Genomic DNA, 26,222 nt, shown 5'->3' with positions numbered 1-26,222 from the left:
CCGCAAGTGCTAAAATAATCTGATGCCCCAGGGAGAGGAGGCAGCCCAGCCCCGCGTTCGGCTGCTCTCGAGGAGTCCGAAGCCCCGGGAGAGGATGCGCCCCGCCGAGCCGCCTGGGCCTGCGGGAGCCGTGAGTATTGCCCGCGGGACGGCCCTGCGGGGTGGGCGAGTTCGCGCGGCTGGGTGGTAGGAGGTCAGCGTCCGTGGCTCGTGGCTCCCAGCTCCGGACTGACGGACGGGGAAGTTGTGGCTTGCTGCATCCAAACGCCACCGCTTTTGTGCTCAGTTTGGGGGCCACAGCTCTGGGTAGGAGGAAAAACCTGCCTCTCGGAGCACTTAGAGCCGAAAAAGGTGGTGTGTAGCGAAAGCAACGAAGGCTTCCGATTCCTCCTTCGAGAGTTTGAGTCTGGGCTCTCTGGGGAGAACTTCTGAGCCTCAGTTTCTTCCATCTGTGAAATGGGAACACGAATGCTCCCTTCCTGGGCTGAGTGACTGGAGGTAGTAAGACTGTACTTGAACGCTCGGCATGCTGAGTGCTTGGACGGACGAATCCCCTTTGCTGCCCCACAACGTGGATTGAGAATCACCATTTCACAGATGAAGGCACTGAGGCTTATTTACAGCGACACATATTTATGGATGTCTTACATGTTGGTGCGTTCAAGGTGTTAGAGATAGAACTTGGATAAGACAGGCAAAGCCTATTCCCCAGAGATTTGTCCTTGGGAAGTCCTATAGGGTTTTGTTACTCGGACCCACAGCTAGTAACTATCAGAGGGAAACTAGACCCCAGGTTTCTCTGGCCCCTCCTCCAGTGCTCTAGTAGCTCTGGTGGCCTATCTGTGTGGGCCAGATCATGGAGGTTGAGCCTGCATCTCCGTTCACGTAGGAGCTGTCATAAGTAAGGAGCCATAAGTAAGGAGCCACTGACCAGGCTTTACCTCAGAGAGAAGGTGGCCACATGCCCAGCCATGCTGGAACTATAGGAGGCTGAGAAGGAGCCTAAGAATGGAGCCCCTGAGCACAGCTGGTGCACTTCCAGGGGACCCCACTGGAGGTTTCTTCCCTGATGGGTGCAGCCTATAGGGGTCTGATGGGAGAAACAGTATATAGAGCCAGCCCTGAGAGCCCTGGGATGTGCCCCCTTCACCTCCTGGCTGCGCCGCACAGACTGCTTCTGTGCATGCTGATGGTTTGCTGGGTTTTATAGCCCTGAGACTTATTTATTTTTCTCACACACCGCATAGGTTTGTACATGTATGTCTAAGAGTTCCTAGGGGTGATTAGAAAATCGCGGGCCAAGAAAAAAAAACTAGAACCAAACAAAACCTTGATTATTGCCTTTAAGTTAAAATAAAATAAAAGCCCGTTTCACAAAGAGGGTGCTTTCATCTAGTGGGTGCCCTTGTAGGAATTTCATGAAAACCCATATAAACCTGATCCCACTTAGTGCTTAAACCATTCATCCAAGAGCAGGGGCTTCCCAAACAGAAGGTAGGGCCTGGGGTCTTTGGCCTGAGGCCTGTTTTAGGAATACATTGACCTCTGTCTCTGGCTTCTTTCTTCCTCACAGAAGAGTGATGCTGGTGCCAATTATAATCTTCATTCTGGCTGCAGTGTGCATCCACACCACACAGTGTAAACTAGCCTCTTGGATGGACAACTAGATGTGCCTCACACTATCCTCAGACCCATATTATAACCACAAAAGTTACAAGTGGGCTTTCCACCATGACTAAGAAACATTATCTTTATCAGGACATGCTGTGTGCTCAGTGATGCTTACTGATATGCCTGGATATTAATGACAAATCTTTTTGCCTTTGATAGAACTTCTTTATTATACTCATTTCCCACCCCTCAAACTGTTCTTCGCAACATCACTGATGAAATGTCATGTGCTCAATGTGTGTGGGCTTCTGGGCTAGGTTAGGTGATGATCTCTGAAAGCTCAAAGGGTGAGGAGAGGGAAAAAGGACACTGGTACTTGAATCCTGTCAAGCTTCACAAGCAACTGTAAACCTGAGTTCAGGGGTCTTTTAGTTGCAAAGGACAAAAACCTAACTCAGCCTGGCTTCAGGGAAAAAAAAATATTGTTTCAAATAACCAAAAGGTTTGTGTAGAATAGCTTCAGGCATGGCTGAGTCCAGGTGCTCAAACACTGCTAGCTTTGCTTTTTCCTGTTATTAGGCAGGTCCTAAAGGGGGTGGCAAAGATACTCTCATTCCTCCATGAATTCAAAGAACTGCAGCTCCAAGCTTAGTTTCCACCAGTTTAGTATCTGGAGCAGGAACAGAAAGCCTCTTTCCCAATAGTTCTAACAACAGACCTTCTGTTGATTGTCATGGGCTTGTCATCTGTGATGTACCCAATGTAAACGCATCACTGTGGTTAGGGAAATAGGGAGCTCTCATGGGCCTGGCCTGGGCCTTGTGCATAGGCCTCTTCTTGGAGCCAGGGATTGAGGTCAAACCCAAATAAATGTGGATTTCTTAAAAAAGGAAGGGGGCTTGTTTCATGACAATGTAAATGCACCCAACACTACAGAGTTTTACATTTAAAAATGGTTAATGGGGTGCCTGGGGGGCTCAGTCAGTTGAGCGTCAAACGTCAAACTTCGGCTCAGGTCATGATCTCCCGGTTTGTGTGTCCAAGCTCTGCATGGGGCTCTGTGCTGACAGCTCAGAGCCTGGAGCCTGCTTTGGATTCTGTGTCTCTCTCCCTCTCTCTCTATGCCCCTCCCCTACTCTCTCTCTCTCAAAACCGAATGAACATTAAAAAATAATAATAAATAAAAATGGCTAAGATGGTAAATGTTATGCTATGAGTATTTTACAATTAAAAAGCAACAAAATTTAAAAAAGGAAGTGGCGATTTCCTCAAAGGGGAATTGAAGAGTTGTTACCAGAAGGAGGAATGAGTGTGGGCAGGAAAAACCAACTGATTTTCAGAGCAAATGGAGTCAGGTGCTGAGACCAACGCCCATGTATCTTCTCACTGTGATGCATGAGTGATTTTGGACCGAACAAAGGGAATGAAGGAGGAAGTAGAACCCTTTCATGTTCTCACCAGCGAGGTGGTCATGAGGAGCAGAGCTCGTGCCTATGATGGGCCACATGTGGCCACAAAGCCCTGAGGGGACACAGGGATCCCCTATGTCCAGCCCCAACCCAGAAGGTTGCTATAGTGCTAGCTTTGTGCCCCAAGAAACTTTCTCCACAGAAGACAGCACTTGAGGCTCTGTCTTTCTACCTTGACTCTTCTCGAGCAGGACTAAGTGTCTGAGGCAGCCCAGCACCCACAGTGCCAGCAGGGGCTCATCTTGGTGTGCACATCACGTTCTCCAGTAACCTCATGCCACTCCTTTTTAGATGTCAGGCTGGACACTGGCTCCTTCTGGTCCTTCCTGCTATTACTCCTCGTCTAGACCAGCCATGGTCCCTTGGGTCTCTCCTGCCTTTCTGATGTCTCCTCAGGGGTCCTCCCAGATGCCAAGGCTGAGCTCTCTCCGTCAGGTCTTTCCCTGTTTGGCCCTGAGTCACCTCCTTTAGCTTCAGACATGCTAATTAATGGTCTCCTTGTCACTGCCTCTGCTACACCTGTAGACTTCCTCCTGGGACTCTCCTGATGGCCTTTCTCTTGTTCTAGGTTTTCCAGACCTTTCTCCAATCCCTGGTTGAACCTTCCATTATATTTAGTAGTACTGACTTCTTATTTCCTTCTAAATTTCCAGGTTTTTCCTAGGCTTTCTAGCTCCTTTTGCAAACCTGTAAAGGCCTTCAGTTTTGTCCTAGTTATACTGCATGGCATTGACACAGGAGACATGGCCCCGTGAACACTCAGAATATCAAACACTGCATGGCGGAGGCACTGACCAATCGGAATGGACCTTTATTAGAATCAGAATTCTGGGGCCCCTGTTGCGTCAGGTGTTAGCTCCCTCGTTACTTGATCATAGTGGGGGTCTGGCAGTTCCAAGAGAAGAGCTGGGCTCATGGGATACCTATTTACCAACGAATACAAACCTGTGCAACCCAGTTGAACATTCACTCAACATATATTCCTCCCAGGCAGGTGTACATCCAGGACCTCCTACCTGGGCCAGAACTCAGCTCTGGTTTTCACTTCTGAACAATTCATTTTGGTCTTTCTGAGCCTTGACTTCTTATCTATAAAATGGAGATAATAAGCGGGGACTTGAACATAGATTTTTGTACACCAGTATTCACAGCAGTCTTACTCACATGGCCAAAAGGTGGAATAAATCCAAATGTCCATTGATGGGTGAATGGATAAATAAAATGTGATCTATACATACAATGGAATGTTATTCAGCTATAAAAAAGGATGAAATTCTGATACATGCTACGACATGGAGGAACCCTAGAAACATTATGCTAAATGAAATAAGCCAGGCACAAAAGGGCAGCTATTACATGATTCCACTTAACATGAGGTACCTAGGATAGGCAGATGTATAGATAAAGGAAGAACTGTGGTTACCAGGAACTGAGGGGAGGGGGAATGGAGAGTTCCTGTTAAGTGGGTGCAGAGTTTCTGTTTGGGATGCTGGATAGGTTCTGGAGAAGGATAATGGTGAGATTGCACAGCAAAGTGAATGTCTTTCATGCTACTGAATTGTATGCTCAAAAAGGTTTAAAATGGTAGGTTATATGTGTATTTTGCCACAGTGAAAATGGAGATAGCAATTCCTATTTTATAGAACTGTTGTGAAGTACTAAATGAGATCCAAGGTCTGTAAGAAGCCTTTGCAACTTCATGCTATTATTGCTATTATTATTCAATAGTGTTAAGTTATAATCCAATTGTTTTGACTTTATCCAAGAATTCCCTGGGGCGCCTGGTAGGCTCAGTCAGTTGAGTGTATGATTTCGGCTCAGTTCATGATCTCACGGTTCATGGGTTCAAGTCCCACATTGGGGTCTATGCTGACAGCTCAGAGCCTGGAGCCTGCTTTGGATTCTGTGTGTGTGTCTCTCTTTGCCCCTCTCTCACTCATGCTCTGTCTCTCTCAAAAATGAATAAATGTTTTCAAAAATTAAAAAAAAAAAAGAATTTCCTAAGAATCATTGGTATCGGAGCACCTGGGTGACTCATTCAGTGAAGCATCCAGCTCTTGGTTTCAGCTCAAGTCATGATCTCACAGTTTGTGAGTTGGAGCCCTGCATCGGTCTCCACACTGACAGTATAGGGCCTGCTTGGGATTCCCTCTCCCTCTCTTTTTGCTCCTCCTTGGCTTGTGCATGCTCTCTCTCTCTCAAAATAAATAAACTTAGAAAAAGAGAATATTATTTTAAAAATCATTGTTATTTTTGGTGGAGGGGATTAATTTTAGTGGAAAAAAAGATTGGCCTTAGAACAGGTAGCCACCTTGTCAGTACAATTTGACTGATTTTGAAAAAGACAAAATTATCTCCCCTACCATCCTGGAACTACACCATGAAAACTTTAGCATTTTTCATCATAACCTATATAAAAGATCATTGTATTAAAGAGTATATCAGTGTAAAGAGCTGTAAAGTATAAGATATCCATTAAAGAGCTATGTGTTAAAGAGGATATCAGTCATTTACACTCCAGTGTGAGCTGCTTTCCTCCTTTTTTTTTTTTAATAAATAGTTTATTGTCAAGTTGGTTTCCATATAACACCCAGTTAAGCTGCTTTCCTCCTAATTCTGACTGAGAACACTAAGGCAGTGATTATCAAATATTCTTTTTTTTTTAATAAGACAAACTTTCCCGCAAATAGCTGACTTTGCAATCTCAATTAAATTGAGGATTAAATTAGTTAGATTGATCTAGAAGATTGAACAAGTAATAACTTCATTTTTGGTTAAATCACTTGATATCCATTCTAAAGTATTTAGGGGGACATACTGATGACTTTATCTTTTTTTTTTTAAAGTTTTTGAAAGTTTATTTATTAAGAGAGAGAGAGAGAGAGGAGGGGAGGAGCAGAGAGAGAGGAAGGGAGGATCCCAAGCAGGCTCTACACTGTCAGCACAGAGCCCAACTTGGGGCTCGAATTCACAAACCGTGACATCAGGACCTGAGCCGAAATCAAGAGTCAGGACGCTTAACTGACTGAGCCATATAGATGCCCCTGTCTGCAGCCTATTTATAAATGCATCAAAAAGTGAGATGTATTTGGGTGCCTGGGTGGGTCAATCAGGTAAGCGTCTGACTCTTGGTTTCAGCTCAAGTCGTGATCTCACGACGTGTGAGTTCCAGGGCCACATCGGTTCTGTGCTGTCCTCGGGGAGCCTGTTTGGGATTCTTTGTCTTCTTTCTCTCTCTCTGCCTCTCTCTCGCTTATGCTCTCTCTCTCTCTCTCTCTCTCTCTCTCTCTCTCTCAAAAGTAAATAAACAACCAAAAAATCTTTAAAAAAATGAAAAAAAAAAGATGGATTGAAGGATGGATAGAAGATAAGTAGATGGATAGCTATGTGATAAACACAAATACAGCAAAATGTTAATAGTAGAATCTAGGTGATGGGTATACCAGCAATCACTGTAAAATTCTTTCAACTTTGTAAAATTTTTCATAATAAAACATTGGGGAAAAATTAAATTACTGACAATACCTACTAACTGCTCATTTTGCTTTTCATAAACCTAAAAATCAATAACAAAATATCAAAAAACTTCGATAAAAGCTATAACTCTCTATAATATATTATTATATTATATGGATCATTGGATCATTGCTCAACTGAACTATTAGAATGAGATGAGGAAATGACACACGCACTGGACCTTGAAGGATGAATAGGGGTTTGGCAGCTGGAGAAGATCAGAAAAAGTGCTCCCACAAAGGAGGCAGTGTGTGAAAATACATGATTTAGTCATGGATAGCAAGTATCCCGGGAGGCTGAGGCTTGTGGAACTGAGGTTGAATTTTGCTGGATTCACAGACTAGATTTGAATTGCAGCTCTGTATTCTCTGAACTCTATGGCTTGAACCTTTGTGAGCCTCAATTTACCATGTATAAAATGAATATGATAACATTTAGCTACTGGGATTTTGTGAGGATTATTATATGCAAAGCACTTAGCATAGCACTTATCCCAAGGTGAGCACTCAATAAACATTAGCTATTGCAGTTGAGAGCCTGAAGCAGTTTAGGAGCTTGAATACCACCTCACTGAGCTGGTCAGTTATCCGGAATCTACATCTACATTTTTTTCCTCAGTTATGCTCTTTCTCAAGGGAACCAAGGTTGGAGGCGTGGAGGCAATATAGTTTCACTCTGGGCCATAAGCCTTGGTTCTCACCTATAACCCCTTCCCTGCCCATAGTCTCCCACAGACTTTGGGTGGTCTCTCCTCTTCTGAACATCGCCAGGTCCACATTCCACAGCTCAGACGGTTGGGAGAAGGTACCGCCACTCCTCTGTTTTATTTATTTCAACACCAGCTCCGTTTGTACAGAGGAATTCTGTGTTTAATTCTGACACTACCTTGTCTTACTAATGACGTCCACAACATTTCCTTATAGTAACAAAGGTCTCCACACACATTCTCTCATTCAGTTGTGACACAGCCCTGTGAGGTCAGCAAGGCAGGTATTATTGTCACCTACGGCCACAATAGAGTGTGAGAGAGCACCTGTGATGTTGAAAGGAAATGACAAGTTTGAAACTAATGCGTTGATGGTAGGCTTCCTGTCCACAGAGATTATGTGGATCTCTCATAAACAAAGGTGATAACACGTTCCCGCTCCCAGATGTGTAAGAGCAAGGTGTTATAGCCCCAGTGGGAGCATATGTGCAGTTTTTAAAACCTGTGATCATGGAACAGGACAGGGTGAACTGACCTCCATTGGTTCTAAAGGGCTGATCCTGACCACATAGGGAAGCTGGCTGACTCAGTTGTAGCCCTGAGGCGACTAAGTCGGGCAGGATAGTGTTTAAGCAGTATTCCCTCCACACAGGCTGTCAGGAGTTGGTTATAGGAGGAGCCCCAGAGGAGAAAAGCTGCTGTGGCCTCCAGCCTCCCTCCAGGTGGGGACAGAACCTAAGCCATTCCTAGATGAAGACTCTCCCCCCCCCCACCCCCTTCCTTCCCTCCCCGCCCCATCAGCCTGGCTGAGCAGGTGTGCTAGGCTGTGGGGGGAAAGAGAGATCTGTATTTTAAACCAGTGTTTGGAAACCATGGCACTGCATTCTCTGTGGCACCTTGTCCATATCATCCCATCTCTCTGGCCTGAGTGTTCTCACCTCTAAAATACTGGTGGGTAGAAAAATAATGTCTATAAAACAACTTATTTTAGTTATTAGTCAGTGATATTTTTCTTCCATTAACTCCAAATATACCTTTAAGCACATTCACAATAATTTCAATTTTAAGTACCTATAAGAAATGCTCGATTTTTGTGATATTTATTAGGCTTTGATTATAATATATATTTTAATTTTAAGTAATAGTAGATTGATTCTATTCTTTTAAAACTTGTCTTGGGGTGCCTGGGTGGCTCAGTTGGTTAAGTGACCGACTTTGGCTCAGGTCATGATCTTGTGGCTCATGAGTTTGAGTCCTGCATTGGTGCAGAGCCTGCTTAGGGATTCTCTCTCTCTCCCTCTCTTTCTGCCCCTCCCCTGCTGCCTCTCTCTCTGTCTCAAAATAAATAAATAAACTTAGAAAAAAATCTTGTCTTAATATAGTAATTGAAATTGATTGTTGAAACATTAGAAGACACTAAGAAGCAAAAATAGAGATATGGAAAAAGCAAATATCGAGTACAATTCTCTCCACTGTTGAGATTCAGATGTGTACCCTTTCGAGTATTTTCCGTGCACATGCAGATGAGTGCAGATTCTTTTAGCAAATTTGGGATTATACCATACATTCTGTTTTACATCTTCCTTTTTTTCTTAATATTTCATTATGAATATCTTTCCATCCCTAAATATATTGCCACTGAAACATTTTTAATTGCAGCACATTCTTCCTATCATAGAGTTGTATCATAATGTATGTAGCCAATCCTTTCATTGTTGGACTTATAGATGGTTTCTACTTTTTAAAATTATTATCACTAATATTGCACTGAATATCTCAGTAAAAATATTTTTACATACATTATAATTCCTTAGGATAAACCCCTAGGAAGGGAATTGTTGAATCAAAAATAATCTACATTTTCAACGTCTTTGATAAATTTTGTAAAATTGTCCTTCATAAAAAGTGTTCCAATCTTCCCTCCCACCTTCAGGGACAAAGACAATTCTAGGGGTGATGGGGATTCAAAACCTATCGTGTTGCCTATGTTTTAACAAGTTCATTATTAAGAGAGAAAGCCAGAGAAGCAAATTGTGAGGTCTGAATTCACACATCACAATTCTAAATGCTGTGTTACCCCAATCCTCAGGATCCAAGTTCTTTCTTAGAAGGGTTCACCATCTGAACACTGATTCTATGTAGAATATAGGAATGTATTAATTCAACCAAATATTACAACTGATTCTTCACTTTTATGACTCTTCTTTATTTTCTTTCACATATAATCAAATTTTTAAAAAATCTTTGGATTTAGAAGTACAGGTTTTGGACATTTATCCGAAGAAGATATAGAAATAAGTCAATAAATACATGTGAATGTTCAACATTATTAGCCATTGGGGAAATGCAAATCAAAGTCACAAAGAGAGAGCACCTCACACCTACTAGGATGGTTGGAATACAAATGACAGAAAATAACCAGTGTTGATGAGCACGAGAAGGAAGTGGAACACTCCTGCCCTGCTGGTGGGAATATAAAATGGAGCAAAAACTGGAAAACAGTCTGACAGTTCTTCAGCATCAAACAGAATTACAATATGACCCAGCAATTTCATCCGCAGGATGTATAGGCAAAAGAACTGAAAACATGGCCACACAAAGACTTGTACATGAATGTTCATAGATGCATTATTCGTAATAGCCAAAAGACAGTAACAATCCAAATATTTATCAACTAATGAATTCATAAACAAATATGGTAAGTTTGTCCAGATAATGAATATTATTCAGCCATAAAAAGGAAGGAAATGCTGATTAATATGTGCCACCATATGGATGAACTTCGAAAGCATTATCCTAAGTGAAAAAAGACAAAGAAGCCACACATTGTATGACTCAATATACATAAAACATCCAGAACGCACAGATCCATAGACATGGAAAGTAGTGGACTAGTGTTTGCCAAGGGAATGGAGAAGTGACTGCGAATGAGTACAGGGTCTCATTTTGGGGTGATGCAAATGTTCTGGAATTAGACAATGGTGACAGTTGCACAACTCTGTGAATATACTGAAAACCACTGGTGAATTATATAGTATGTGAATTATGTCTCAATTTTTAAAGTGTATCTGTGGCTTATTTTCAGGAAAAGAGAACACAGAGTATCTTTAAATCTTTTTTAGGCAATTTTAGATTTGATAGCTAGTTACCAAAGTAATCCTAAACTCACTATTTGAAAGTTGAATAGATTTTTTCCTTGAATTTATTTATTTATTTATTTATTTATTTATTTATTGCCTCAATCAGAAGGACTTGGGCCCCCCCTTCCCATCTTGAACTTAAAGTTTGAGGCAATGGGGCCCCTGGCTGACTAAGTCAGTAGAGCATGCAACTCTTGGTCTGGAGGTTGTGAATTTGAGCCCCACATTGGATGTAGAGATTACTTGAAAATAAAATCTAAAAAAAAAAAAAAAGCAACAACATAAAGTTTAAGCCTTTTCTTTTTTTGCTTTTCTGTTTTTTCCTTCCCTCCCTCCCTTTCTTCTTTCCTTTTCCAGACTAGATTTTAAGCAATAAATATATCCTGCTAAACCATTTGCTTGGTGTGAGTACAATCTCTCCAAGAAAAAATCTTGCAAATCAAGTTAGTTTTATGTGCAGATTCTTATAAAACAGAAATGATGTCTACAGTCATCTAACATGATGATTTGTCAGTACCCAAAATAAGTCAATTTTCCTGTAACAAGAGTCTAATTACTTTTAGAGTGCACTTTTTAAAAAATTTATTTTGAAAGAGAGTAGGGGAGGGGCAGAGAGAGAGAGAGTGAGAGAGAGAGAGAGACAGAGAGAGAATCCCAAGCCAGCTCCATGCTGTTAGTGCTGAGCCCAGTGGAGAGACTGGATCCCATGAACTGTGATATCATGACTTAAGCAGAAATCAAGAGTTGGTCGCTTAACCGACTGAACCACCCAGGTGTCCCTAGAGTGCACTTTTTAAAAGCATTTGTGCTTTTTTTCTTTTTTAAAATTTTTATTTATTTCTAGGAGAGAGAGAGAGAGACAGCGTGAGCAGGGGCGGGTCAGAGAGAGAGGGAGATACAGACTCTGAAATAGGCTCCAGGCTCTGAGTTAGCAGTCAGCACAGAGCCGGAAGCGGGGCCCAAACCCATGAACTGCGAGATCATGACCTAAGCGAAAGTCGGACGCTTAACCGACTAAGCCACCCAGGCGCCCCAAAGCATTTGTGCTTTTATGTGTTAAATTTTCATAACTTTTAACTTTAAGTTTATTTATTTATTTTGAGAGAGAGAGAGCGCGCGCGCACACACAAGCACACAAGCGGGGGGAGGGGCAGAGAGAGACTCTCAAGCAGGAGAGAGAAAATCCCAAGCAGGCTCCACACTGTCAGCTGAAATCAATAGTCAGATGCTTAATCAACCAAGCCACTCAGGTGCTCCCATAACTTTTAACTTTGAAACCATTTCTAACTTATAGAAAAATTGCAAAACAACTAAAAGAATTCCCATAAATTCTTCACCTCTGTTCACCAGTTGTTAACATTCTGTCATATGTTTTCTTTCCCTCTCTATTAAAAAAATTTATACATATATATATTTCTGAATGATGTGAGAATAATCTTGCAGACATTATGCCCCTTTACTTCTAAATGATACAGTATATATTTTCTAAGTGTAAGGATAGTCTCTTACATAAATGTAATCAAAATCCAGACATTTAACATTGATACAATATTGTTATTTCATCCATATTTTGCATTCAGATTTTGCCAAATACCTCGGTAAGGCCCTGTAGTAATTTGATCATTTGGTTAAGGAGGTGTCTGCCAGTTTCTCCACCATAAATCTGTTATTTTCACCTTTGCAAAATAATAAGTAATCTGTAGGGAGCTACTTTAGGACTAGATTAGTATCTTGTTTTTTTGCTCTTCAGTTTTCCTGTTCCTTGCTAATTCTTGCCTATAGGATGCACTTGGAAAAATACATTGCTAGATTCAGATTCCAGCCACCGTCTCTAATTTTCAGGTAGCATTATAAAACTTGCATGCATCTATTGTCTAGTTTTGTCCTTTGGGTTTAAAGCTTATTAAAGAGCAAGTCCTATTTTAGTTAGCCCCTTTTTGTTGGCAAGATGCAGCAGTAGAGCCAGCCGTTGAGGGGTGTTGGGGGTGATATCCTGAGAAAACATGGAGCTTGGGAATGGATCTGTCCCTTCAGAGAACCATCAGAAACCCCAGAGGCAGCCTCAGAGCCCATTCTCACCACTCAGCCCGTAGGGCCCACCCCCTTGTCATTCTTTCTATCCCCCCTTCTCTGATCTCTGTTGAGATGAATGTTGACTGTTTTCATTCTTTTCTGTTCACCTACCTTGTCATTTGACTCATAGTTTCTGCTTCCTCACAGCAAGATCCCTCAAACATTCAATTCTATCTTCTCTCTGTGGCTTCTAGCTCCAACTTCCACTGCTAATGACCTACTTGTCTCCCTTGTCTCTGTGTTGGGATCACTCATAGGGTGCTGGCTGCATGTAAGGATTGACCTCCTCTGGTCAGATGCTTCCCCAAGATTCTATCAGCTTGTTGGAGGTAGAGGTGGAGGTACAGGTGGAGATGATGGTGAGGTCACGTGTTTCCCTTGAGGGCTGCCTCGCCAGAGGGACTGTAGGTGTGGTGGACAGAGCTGTCCGCCTGGATAGTGGAAGTTATATTAGTACATCAGGTCAGAACACATAATCTAACACTCTAAGGACTCCTTTCACATAGGAGAGAAGCAGCCCGGAAGCTCTAGTTCGAAAGTTAAGTGCTAAAACTTTCTGGATATCTTTAAGGTTTACGTGCATATGCATTTTTAACTTAACAACAGTTTACTGAACACCTTTCTGAGAAGGGTATTTGAAAAATACATGTTCCAGGAAATGCTGGGACAGAAAATTACCATCATTCCCCCTCTCCCTTTAGAAACCCCAACATTTATTTCATTTTCCCTATTAATTTTTATTTTGAAAATTTCCAAACTTCCTGAAAGGTTAAAAGAAAGTATCATGCTAAATGTATCGGTTAGTAATATTTTGCTTTAATTTCCTTCCTCTCTACCTCCCTCTCTCTCTCTCTCTGGCCATTTGAAATTAGGTTATATATGTTGTAGATATCATGAAACTTCACCCCTAAATACTTCAGCATACATTTCCCAAGAAGAGCACTTTTGTACCTAACCAAAGAATCATTACCATGCCTAAGAAAATTAGCAAAAATCTGATAGTATCATTTGTACATAATACAGTCTGAAAACACATCATTCAGTACACATTACACCAGTTGTCTCAAATTTTCCTTTCAGAGATTTTTAAACATCCAAAATCCACTCAAGTTACACGCATTACACTTGGTTATTATGCTTTTTTTTAATGTTTATTTATTTATTTTGAGAGTGAGAGAGCATGAGCAGGGAAGGGAAGAGAGAGAGAGAGAGAGAGAGAGAGAGATTGAGAATCCCAAGCAGGCTCCACACTGCCAGCGCAGAGCCCGACACAAGGCTCAATCTCACGAACTGTGAGATCCTGACCTGAGCCAAAATCAAGAATGAATGCTTAACTGACTGAGCCACCCAGGCACCCTGGTTATTATGTTTCTTACTCACTTGTAACCAACCCTCCCCCTTTTCTCCTTCACTGCCTTTCTTTATGTTTTAAGGCTTTGACTTCTTTGAAGGGCCCAAGCCAGTTGTCTTATAAGACCATGTATAGCCTGGATCTGTCTGATTGTTTCCTCAGGACTGGGTCCAGGGCAAACACTTTTGGCAAGAGTACTGCTGAGATGGGGCTCTGTGTTTCCCAAGGCGCCACACCTGGAGTGTCAGGTGGTCTCACTATGGGAGATGCTAAGTTTGCACATTTGGGGAGGGCTAAAGTTAATCTAATTTTTTGCGATCAAAGAGACCAAAGCTGTTTGCCTGGGGCTTTCAAATACTTCTTGGTAGTAGGAATTATCTGAAGTGGTCACAGACTGGGGTTTCTGTTCTTTATTATCTATTCTCTGTGGTGTATGACCAGCTGCCCTTCCCTTTCTCTCAGGATCCCAGGTGGGATTTGCTCTTCTATTTTTAAAAAAAGGCAGACCCCCTTTCTGTGGAACCCTCTAGCTAGCAACTGTACCTTTCTTAGAGGCCATTAACCTCACACATTCACACCCTATACTCTTGCATTCTCTGCCTCTAGAGGTTTCCTCCCCTCAGACCAGTCTATAAATATTTGTTTCTGACACCAGTACCTCTGAGAGTTACCATCTTTCTCCAAAGCCCTCTTTCTTTAAAGCGTTTTCAGCTTATTTGATTATTCTGAGGAGAAAATTCTCAATTACATGCTAATATATGTATAACATTCTTAACACTTACTGATAGCGCCTTTAGCACAGAGCACGCAATCCCTGCTCTGGCAACAGCCGCTGTAGTAGCAGCGGGAACAGGACGCGAGGAGGTGAGAGTGTGAGAGTAAGGTGACATACGCGATGCCCCTGAATATTAGAAATCCAGCATCCTTTCCTGAAAAAGAGTCAGAACCCTCCCACACTACAAAACCAAAACTCACATCAGAGTTATTCCTTAGCATTCCCAAACTTTTAGTACGAGGAGATCTTTTTATGGACAAAAATACCTGTAGATTAGCCTTTACATGTGGTTGTGTTTCACCCCCAGCTAATTAAGACATTGCATCATGATAGAAAGTTACTTAGAATTAATAACACTTAAAAAGAAAGGAAGTTTTATTTTATTAATACAGGAAAATCCACATGCATTTGGAAAACAAGTAGTGTACATATATGTTTAAGTGTTAGGGGGTCTAATAAAACTAAGGATGCTGCTGCAGCCCTGAACAATCTTGATTTTTGTGACGACATGGAAGTTTCAGGACTTCCAGAAGCAGAGACCAGCCAAAAGATTTCACTCACCCTCTCCTCCCTGTCCTTTGCGAAAGCAAGCAATCACCCACATGTCCCCTTGCTGAAGCCATTCCTTGGCCAGCATGCTGCCATCTTCTTCCATTAAAGCAGTCCTGAGCCCAGAACTGATGTAGTCTTGGGGATAGATATGGAAAGAGCTCACCCAGCATACCGTCGAGCTGCTGCTGGTAGGATCGGGACACCCTGTCCAAAAGGAGTAAATGTTCCCACCCCTTTCAGCTCACAGGGCCACCTATTCAGTCTTCTTTTACCTTACATGGCTCAGCAAAGCAAGACCTTCTCCCTCCTATCTTGTGGAAACAGAAAAAGCAAACAAGCATACTTTCTAAAACAAAGAGGAACTTTTACAGCTGATGTGCATTCTTCTTCACGTTTAGTGTCCTCTTGTTCTAGAATACAGTCTCAATTCATGTTGTTTTTATGAAGTGAATCGGTTTTCACCATTTATGTATGTTCATACTACGTATGAACAGAGAAAAGCCAGGCAAAAAGCCATATTGTAGTTCTGCCTGAAAAGGCACACTAGGTAGGGCAGCCTGGCTGGCTCAGTCAGAAGAGCATGCAACTCTTGATGTCAGGGTCATAAGTTCGAGCCCTACATTGGGCACAGATTACTTAAACAATTAAAAAAAAAAAAAGGAACACTGTATGACATGGGATTTATATGGGTTGAATCACAGGTTCCCATGATAACCAATTAGAATGCATAGTCTCCAGACCATTGATTGCATAGAGGATGCCATGAAGCACTGGAGGTCCTGTGGTCAAGGACTTCTTAGAGAAGGACCAGCAAGGGCATTTTGTGATGACTGAACACAAACAGAATAGTTAGAAGCTAAAGAATAAATATAAATGCAATACTAAGAGGGCTTCAGTCTAACAGAAGGTAGGATTTATAATCTTAATATCTCCAAGTCAAATGTGTTACAGACACGGTACAGTACTTATGTCCTGCTAGCACCTGCATCAGTAGTACCTTGTCTTTCAAAGCTTTTCACTAATTAGAAGATGGCCATCTCTGGAATTAGCCATGATCATGAAAACCATGACTGGATAAAATATAGAGAGTCCTTAGAGAAATTGTTAACTGAATGAAAGAATGTAGAATTGTAGACTTTATATAAAAGAGAACAGGACTTACCATTTTTTGCCTCCACGCTTAGAAGGAAGTCTTCAATTTTGTTACCTGGTTTAAGAAGAAGCTACGAGCTGAGTCTGTTGCTGCCATCTGCTTCTCATGTCAGGATCTCAGCTTTTATATAAGGGACTTTCCCAGCGGTCACCCAGACCAGAAGATGCGACACTTATTCAGACCCTACTTGGGGAATGATTTGCAGTTTCTTGTGGCTCCAGTTCCTCTGTGGTTCATAGTCCATGAAATGGGAAGCATGAATCCGGGCCCTTTTAATTATAGTGAGGGAGAGGTTCCAGTTTACCTCATTTAAATTATTAATACCAAAGGGCACCTGGGTGGCTCAGTCAGTTAACCATCTGACTTTTGCTGAGGTCATGATCTCACAGTTTGTGAATTCGAGTCCATGTCAGGCTCTGTGCTTATAGCTTAGAGCCTGGAGCCTGCTTCAGGTTCTGTGCCTTTCTCTCTCTACCCTCCCTCACTTGTAAAAATAAACATTAAAAATAGACATTAAAAATTATTTAATTATTAATTCCATACTACCATGTGTGCCCTTCATTATAATTATTTTCCTTTCACTTCCCGTTCTCTACCCAAGATGTAGTGAAGGTGATTTGGCTTAAAAAATGGATGTATTTTCTAGAAGATGCCAGAGAGATTGGAGTGAGGTGGAACAGTTACTTATTTGCCACAAGCTTAGATGCCCTCTGACAGCTGGAGACTCTGTGGAGTGGTCCTCACCCAATTAAGGTTAATTGTGGGTGGAGAAGAAGCAGTTCTATTCATACAGCAGAGGGTTCATGGGATTTCCAGTGATATGTGCCATCCAAACTCATCTTGTACTCTTTGTAGTGCCATGGCTCTGAGGAATCCTTCTATACACTCTTGGTATAGTGTTTCTCAGCCTAAATGGTTGAGAAAGAATAAAAAGCCTTTTATTTTTTTCAGGGTCACTGTAGACCTTTTTTGTTTAGGACTGATCCAAAGCCTTTCTCACTTACATCACTGTATCTGTCGGGGTCCAACCAGGAAACAGAAACACCCAGATTATTTGTTAAAGAGGAAATTTAATGCAGGAAATTGGCTACACATGAAGAGGCTAAGAAGCTAACCAGAAAATAGACAGTCATCCCAGAGGTTAGCAATTTCAGGAAGCTGTGATCTTCCCTGGTAGGGGAAGGATAAAGGCAGGAAAATGTTTCTAGAGTCTAGGAGTCGCCAATAGAAGCTCAAGGACTTCTCAGTCCAAGGCAGAGAGAGAAGAAAAGATTCAGTCCTCCTGCTGTCTAACTTCCCATAGTGCCTTCCATTGACCAAACCAGCTGGAGACCAGCTGACACACAGAGCTTGGGAAGCAGCCTTCAGAAGTCAGTTCCCTCTGATACAGAGCAGGGTAAGGGATCTACCTGAGGATACACAGGCATAGGGTTCTGTTACTGGGATTAACCTTGTTCTGGAATTTATTAACATAGAATTTTTAATGCAATCTTCCTGCATACCTTTCACACATCAGTTGGTATGATGATATATTCATTCTTCCTTTCAGATTTTTCAGCCTTTTCCCTTCTTTGTGTAGCTGTTGAATTACCTTGGGGATTACATGTAACCAGCTCAATGGTGTTTGAAACTCATAAATAATAATTATGTTATTAACTACCTTCACAGTTAATGAAGCACTTTCACATATAGTGCTTGATCTCATAAAAACTCTGAATAGTTATTTTTATCCCCATTTTATGGATATCTGAGTCTTAGAGACTTTATATGAATTGCTCAAGGACAAAAAACAAATACTGGAGCCAGAATTCAAACTCTCGACTGTCTGGTTCTGCATCCCATTATTTTCCCATGCTGCCTCATGAGAGAAGGAGTTGCCCAGAGGGAACAGCAGTAATGTTTCTGGGCTGATTGGCTGAGTTTAGGAGGAAGGAGAGAATATATTTTAAATTTGCAAAAATTTTTTCATTGACCCAGAAATACTCAGGGCATGACAGCAGGCCTATCTAACCTTCCCGTCTAAAGAGTTATATTCTCCCTGAAGAAATCACAGTCTTGCCCTGTACACATCTAGATTTGGCATCTCAGTATAAATTGAAGTGGCTGTTCTAGAAGGGTCATTGTCACAGCAGCATGTACCATCCCAAGCCTCACAGAGGTGGTGAGGGAGGAAAGAAGGGGGACAAGTCCATGGTTCCCATTTTCCTGTCTCTCTTCAACAAAATATAGGATACCTACTGACACTTGAATGTCAGGTAAACAGTGAATTTATTTAGTGTAAGTATGTCCCAAATATTGCATGGGACGTATTTGCACTAAAAAGTTGCTTGTTGTTTATCTTTTATTCAAATGGAGTCTTGTAATTTGCTAAGTCTGGCAGCTTTAGGTGGGCAGCGATCCCAAGGTTGTTTTGAGTGTGCGTGTGTGTGTGTGTGTGTGTATCCTGTGCAGATCCTAAGGACAAAGCCCATATGGCTCTGCTTTTGCCATCTGTGCCCTGTACATGTTGTGAGGTAGTACTTCCTGCACAGGTGCAGAAGCGCAAGGAGGGCCGGGAAGGGGATTCCCAGGGTCCAGCAAATACTGATGAATTCTGAATTGGAGGTTCCCTCTGTGGTAAGGATCACTGACCTGACCTGAAGTAAAGGTTAAAGTTGATTTACCTGGTTTCGCTTTGCTTCTCTTTTAGTCTGTTTTCACTGGTGAGTATTAAAATTTGACCAGGAAGTTAAAGTTAGCCTCAGAGATGTGTAAACTTATTCAAAGAAAGAGAAAGAGGAAGGGGCCCAAGATGGCCTGGGTGTGTGAGGCAGAAAAGTCTGTGGGTCCCATGAAATAGGTGAGGAGGTTCATTTCAGTGCTGGTGCTGCTGGCTTAGCAGAAGGCTAGGGGGCAGGCCCGGTGCTCATTCCTGGTGGGGGGGGGAGGGGTGTGTCAAGGAGAGGATGGAGCAGATGAAATGCTGGGGCCAGGCACTGTGTCTGTGAGGAACGCAGAGCTGAGAGGGGACCGTCACTGGGCTATAAGTAAGCCCTCCCAACAGGAGGGCCATCAATTCAACAGCACCCTCAGGGAGAGAAATGCTGGTTACTCCTCCTGGAGCTCAGGGAAGGGGACCTGGGTGGAGGCTGCTCTCAGCCCTGCTACTAAGTTGATCTGGAACCTTGAATAAACCCTTAGTATCTCTGGGCCTTTGAATGTTCTCCTGTAAAAATGCGATGACAGAAAATATACCATATTTCCACTATGGTTTCACTTAGTTCTAAAATTCTGTTGGTAAACGTATTATTTAAGCCTTTTCATGGCTCCTGTTCTGTGTTCACTGGCCAGGTATGAGGGCTGGCAACCACACCTCATCAATAATCCTTATTCTACCTGAAGATTACTTTTCATTTGCCCCTCAGTTTTTTCTCTTATCCAGACAAAATATCAAAGTACCTTTTTTCAAAGGGCTATATTCAAATGAGTCAAAACCAGTGAGATCCACCCTCCTAAAAGCCTCATCTCAACACTGCAGTTAGTAACTCTACAGGACCAGAAGCTACAATTAGTATTTCAGTCCCAGTTCACCATTCTTTTGTTCATTCATTCATACATTCATTCATGCAGCAAATATTTATTGAGCTCAAGCAATGCATCAGATGGTTCTGAGCTTTGGGAGGAAAACTTCAACAGAGCTACAAAATGTGGCACACTCTAGGTGACCTGAGATCTGGTTCCTCAAGTCCTTTTCCTTTCTCTTCTGTTTGTGGACTCTTAGAAGTTTCAGTGTTCAGCCACCTGTCAATCAAATGGTGGAGCAAAACAAAAATAAGTTCTTGTCCACAATTGTAGTGAAAGATTGAAAGTGTTGGTTCACTTGAGGTATTTGAATAATCTGTGGGTTTCCACCTCCCGATAGCTGTGGGCCTCCAAGACCAGACATAGCTGGGAACTGGCTCCTTCTACCAAGAGTACAAAGCAGCCCTCTGGGATGTTCTTCTCTTACTCACGTCTTCTTTGCCCTTTGTCCACAGTGCTGCACTTGAGATGGAGTTACTGCCCCTCTGGCTGTGCCTGGGTTTTCAATTCTTGACAGTGGAATGGAGGAATCAAAGTGGAATGGCCACAGCAGCTTCCCATGGGGGCTGCGAGTTGGTGAGTTTTCCAGGCAACTCTGAGCTGTCTGTTGGTTTTGTCCTGACAACGTTTGGTCCGTTTGGAAGACAGATGCATTGTCAATCAAAGAGGGCAGGGAGCGAAAGAGTCTGAATCACTCTGTAGCTGCCTAGCATGAGGCCATGTGCAAACTGCTCCTGAACCAAAGGTTAAGATGATACCTGGGAAAGACTGGGAAGTCCCTGCCCATCTTTCTCATACCTGCTGAAGACAGGAGGCCCCAGAGACAGGCATAGGTTAGTCACCTGAAACAAGAGCACCTGGTTAAAAATCTGGGTGATTGAGTTTTACTAATGGTATCAGAATCCTTGAGTAGGGCGTAGTAAAACTGGATAAGCCCTGACTCAGAGCTTTTATATGAGAGGATAACAAATGCCCAAACAGCCGTGCTGTATGTGGAAACAGACCTGGCTCCTAACAAGTGGGCACATTTCTGGAAATTTTCTCCCTTGCCAATAAGTCAAAATTCTGCTTGAGAAACATACATTTCATAAACATTCCTTGAGTCCTATTATACAGTAGGTACTAGGAAGACAAATTGGATGTTGGGGTTAATGTATCTTAAAGCTGATAAATCTTAAAAACCCAGCTGGTCATGGTTCTTAACCACCTTTAGTAACCTCTAACCACTGCTGTAGTATACTCTAGTACAGAGTGGGGGTGATGAGCCAGACCAGATTTAAATTCCAGCATGGGGTGCCTGGGTGTCTCAGTTGGTTAAGCATCTGACTTCAGCTCAGGTCATGATCTCATAGTTTATGGGTTCGAGCCCTGTGTCAGGCTCTGTGCTAACAGCTCAGAGCCTGGAGCCTACTTCAGATTCTGTGTCTCCCGTTCTCTTTGCCCCTTCCCTGCAAGTGTGCTCTCTCTCTCTCTCTCTCAAAAATAAATAAACGTTAAAAAAATTTAAATCCCAGCTTACTAGCTGGTGACATTGGTGGGGGAATGGCACTCTGTGTCTCAGTTTCCCCTGTAAAATATGGAATAGCAATACCAACCAATAATACCATAACACTACATTATGATGATTAAATGAGCTAGTGTATATAAGGCACAAGGAACAGGGCCTCATTTGTATTAAGAGTTCTGTGTTTTATCTATTATTATCGTTGTTAGCCTCTGCTACTACAGACTTCCATTAATTCCTTACAGAGGCAATTAAAGATTAATTTCAGGGGTGCCTGGGTGGCTCAGCTGGTGAAGCATCTGAATCTTGATTCAACTCAGGTCATGATCTCATGGTTCGTGGGACTGAGCCCCACATCGGGCTCCGCACTGACAGCTCTCTTTCTCTCTCAAAATTAATAAACATTAAAAAACAACATTTAAAGATGAACTTCACAGGAGCTAATTCAGAAGGGAATCAGACATAGAAAGAGGAGGGAATAAAGTGTGAGTTCTTTCATAACCTTTCAGGGTTCAGGCTAGACTGACTGTCTGACTCTCTCTGGCCTGGTGGGCAAGAGCAGGGGTTGGCTGCCCTGCGGCTCAAAGAGTGGATTATCTGTGGTTCTTGGAAGACTGAGAGTTTGACGGTCCAGTACCTCCTGTGCCCCTCCTTGCCAAAGCCACAAGTTATCCTAAAGTGGACATGGTGAGGTTTTCTTGGGCTCTGACAGCCATGTGGTCCTTTTGTGGCACTTCAGTGGGGCCACAGGGAACTTCAGAGGTTGACCCCCATGCTTACAGCAGCTGTGGTGAAACAGGGTCTCACGGACTGAGGAAAGCCCCTAACCGCAGGACTCTCCAGAGAGTCCCTGTTAGGTGGAGACCAGCACTTACTCAAATAAAGAAACACACCTTGTTTCTGCATGGGGAGATTCAATTGTGTAAAAATGTCAGTTATCTCCCAATTAACCCATTAATTAATTAATTAATTAATCCTGCGGCTGATTGTTTTCGCCAGTCTTGTAGAACATTGGGCTGCATTAAAGCATCCTAAGGGTTGCGTGATTTCTGCAGTGAGAACAGGGTCGAACCATCCATTCTGCCTCTTTATGTTGCACAGTTGTGGTAGAACATAGCCAGGAAAAGCACTGAATTGTGCATTAGAAGCTCTGGGCCCCTGTCCCTGCAATGCGCTTCTCTCCAGATGCCACTTCTCTGTACAATTCAGGGTAATGATGAGCACTAACGTCCTTTTAAGCTGTAATATTTATCAACCCAGGACGTAGAGGAGCGCCCCAGGCAAAATTCCTTCGGGTGACATGAAGTTGCCACAGCATCTTGGTTGTTTGGTGTTGAGCCTGTTGGACACACAGGTGTTACAGTAACAGCGACAAGAATACAATGGTGACTGTTGGCATGAATGGAGCTCACTGTGTGTCAGGCGCTGTGATCTCTCACTGAATCTCACTGCAATCCTCTGAGCTAGGTACTCTCTATCTTCATCTCCGTTTGTTCAGAGGAAATAACAGACTCAGGCTAAGTTATCTGCCCAAGGGCACGTAGGAAACAAATGGCAGAGGGGGGATTCGAACTGGGATACAGCCCTGGTCCTCAATCCTTCTCACAGCTGAAATCAAACTGCAAGCACAGTTGTGACCATGCAGGACCCAAGACACAGGTGCTTAGATTTTCTTTGGCATGAGGCGTGCTTTAAGTGAGGCCTAGAACTCAGCTCCTGGCTGACTATTTCAGTGCAAAGGTAAAGAACAAAGAAAAGTTCCCTTTTGTTCCACATTTTCCTGGTCTTAAAAAAAGAGTATGATCTCTAGAGTCACTCTCAGCAGTTGCAGTAAAAGTCAAGTAATAAGCCACATTTCTGTACATGAACTTGTCTGCCTCGGAGGCCCTCCTCCATGCTGACCAGTGTCTGTCTGACCTTAGGTTGACAGAGTAGCCAACTGCCGAGGGCAGAACCTTGCATCCGTGCCCAGCGATCTGCCATCCTACTCCCAGATGCTCATCCTGGATGCCAACCCGCTTAAGATCCTGTGGAACCATTCCCTCCAGCACTACCCTCTCCTGGAGAGCCTCAGTCTGCATAGGTGCCACCTGGAGCACATCAGCCGTGACGCCTTCCAAGGGCAGGCCCGTCTGCGCAGCCTGGCGCTGCCTGACAACTCCCTTTCGGAGAGCTACAAGGAGACAGCAGCTGCCTTCCACCACCTGCGGGCTCTGCAGAGGCTGGACTTGTCAGGGAACTCCCTCACAGAAGACATGGTGGCTCTCATGCTCCAGAACCTCTCTTCGCTGGAATCTGTGTCCCTGGCGAGGAACACCATCATGAGGCTTGACGACTCTGTCTTTGAGGGCCTGGGGCACCTCAGGGAACTGGATTTGCAGAGAAACTACATCTTTGAGATTGAGGGTGACGCTTTCGATGGCTTGACCGAGCTGAGACGCCTCAACCTGGCCTATAACAACCTCCCTTGCATCGTGGACTTCAGTCTCACACAGCTGCAGTTCCTCAACGTCAGCTACAATGTCCTTGAATGGTTCCTGGCATCAGGGGGAGAGGCTGCTTTTGAGCTGGAGACGCTGGACCTCTCTCACAATCAGCTGCTCTTTTTCCCACTCTTGCCCCAGTGCAGCAAGTTGCACACCCTCCTACTGCGGGACAACAACATGGGCTTCTATAAGGACCTGTACAACACTTCTTCGCCACGGGAGATGGTGGCCCAGTTCCTCCTTGTGGACGGCAATGTGACCAACATCACCACTGTCAACCTCTGGGAAGAGTTTGCGTCCAGTGACCTTGCGGACCTACGCTTCTTGGATATGAGCCAGAACCAGTTCCAATACCTGCCCGATGGCTTCCTAAAGAAGATGCCTTCCCTCTCCCACCTGAACCTCAACCAGAATTGCCTGATGACGCTCCACATCCGAGAACACGAGCCCCCAGGGGCGCTCACTGAACTGGACCTGAGCCAGAACCAGCTGTCAGAGCTGCACTGGGCTCCAGGTCTCCCCGGCTGCCTGAGGAGCCTCCGTTCATTCAACTTGAGCTCCAACCAGCTCATGGGTATCCCCACTGGCCTTTTTGCTGATGCCAGTAACATCACTACAATTGATATGAGCCACAATCAAATCTCACTTTGTCCCCAGCCGGCTGGCTTGGACCTTCCGGGCCCCCCAAGCTGTGTGGATTTTAGGAACGTGGCATCTCTGAGAAGCCTCTCTCTCGAGGGCTGCGGGCTGGGGGAATTACAAGACTGCTCGTTCCAAGGGACCGCCCTCACCCACTTAGACCTGTCTGGCAACTGGGGGGTTCTGAATGGGACCATCGCCCCTCTCCGGGCTATTGCCCCCACGTTACAGGTCCTGTCTCTGAGGAACGTGGGCCTCAGTTCTAGCTTCAGGGAATTGGACTTCTCTGGGTTTGAGAATCTGAGAGACTTGGATCTGTCAGGGAATTCTTTGACCAGTTTCCCACGGTTCAGGGGCAGCCTGGCCCTGCAGACCCTGGACCTCCGCAGAAACTCGCTCACAGCCCTTCCCCAGAGGGCTGTGTCTGAACAGCTCACGAGAAGTCTGCGGACCATCTACCTCAGTCAGAATCCGTATGACTGCTGTGGGGTGGAGGGCTGGGGGTCCCTGCAGCGTCTGCACACCGTTGCTGACTCGGCCATGGTCACTTGCAACCTCTCCTCCAAGGTCATTCGCCTGGTTGAGCTGCCCGGAGGCGTGCCTCAGGACTGCAAATGGGAGCGGGTGGACATGGGCCTGCTGTACCTCGTGCTCATTCTTCCCAGCTGCCTCACCCTGCTGGTGGCCTGCACCGTCATCTTCCTCACTTTCAGGAAGCCCCTGCTTCAGGTCATCAAGAGCCGCTGCCACTGGTCTTCCATATACTGACCTGGCTACATGCCAAGGTTAGACATGTGGTCTGTGCGTGGAAGAACACTCTCTCTGCCAGGTTTCCAGACCTGATGCAGAGAACAAATCTGGTGAATTGAGGTTTAAGTTAAAGCTTAAAGTGTTTCCAGTCCTTAGTTGCCCCACGTTCTTCTATCATTGTGATTCATTGTCATCATCCTGGTAAAATATTTATTAAGTGATGTTCTGTGAAAATAAAACACATGGCTCATAAATATTTTTTAAAGCAAACGCACCCTGTGTTCTTTCTTTCTGTAATGGTTTCCAGTAGTTTCACTTAGATTACTTTTCAGTGTCCTTCCCTTGGTGACATCCATGGAGCTGGCTAGAAAGGGCAGCAGTTCAGACAAAAACAACTCCAAGGACATGTCCTGTGGATGGCGGGAGACAGTGCCCAGGGGGTTCACCAAGGACAAGAATTTCAGAGCGGAGCCGGGAGTCTGAGATGAGAATTCTCACCTCCTATGTTGGCTTGCGTGGTCACTGCAGCCAGAGTGAGCCTGCGGTCGGGTCCTTTCTGAGTGCCCTGGGTTCACACCTGCGGTCTCTGCAGGCAGGCACCACCCTTTCATGGAAAAGTTAAGAGCACAATACCTGGGTCCTGAGTTCATTGTGCAGGGAACCCAATACAGGGTGCAGCTCTTGCGTGAGGGAAAGTAGAGGGGAATGTATGAAGGAGCGGCTTCCGCTAACCCGTAGGCTGCCCCTACTCTTCACAAAAACCACAGACAGCTTCTCAGTGAACGATGAGTATATGTGCACTCACTACATCCCTAGTTTCCTTCTCCTCCTTCCCTTCGTGAACAGAGAATGATTTCTGTGCTCCTCTGTGGGGAAAAAACAATGAAGACACAGGCCTTGCCCTTTCAGTCATTTAGAGTTTACACTGTCCTTGCA

At 43.9% G+C, this 26,222-nt stretch overlaps 1 protein-coding gene across 1 annotated transcript; it reads left to right on the top strand.

The window, feature by feature from the left end:
- On the top strand, positions 1–25,556 carry NRROS (negative regulator of reactive oxygen species). Its single transcript, XM_039250898.1, has 3 exons — positions 1–130; positions 20,363–20,483; positions 23,334–25,556. The coding sequence occupies exons 2-3, from the start codon at positions 20,376–20,378 to the stop codon at positions 25,302–25,304; spliced, it is 2,079 nt and encodes a 692-aa protein (XP_039106829.1). The 5' UTR covers positions 1–130; positions 20,363–20,375; the 3' UTR covers positions 25,305–25,556.
- The last annotated feature ends 666 nt before the right edge of the window (positions 25,557–26,222 follow it).

The sequence above is a fragment of the Hyaena hyaena genome, unplaced genomic scaffold (assembly GCF_003009895.1).
Source record: "Hyaena hyaena isolate Hyena2069 unplaced genomic scaffold, ASM300989v1 scaffold_382, whole genome shotgun sequence".
Classification (NCBI taxonomy): domain Eukaryota; kingdom Metazoa; phylum Chordata; class Mammalia; order Carnivora; family Hyaenidae; genus Hyaena; species Hyaena hyaena.
This window is presented reverse-complemented; position numbering and strand designations above follow the sequence as displayed.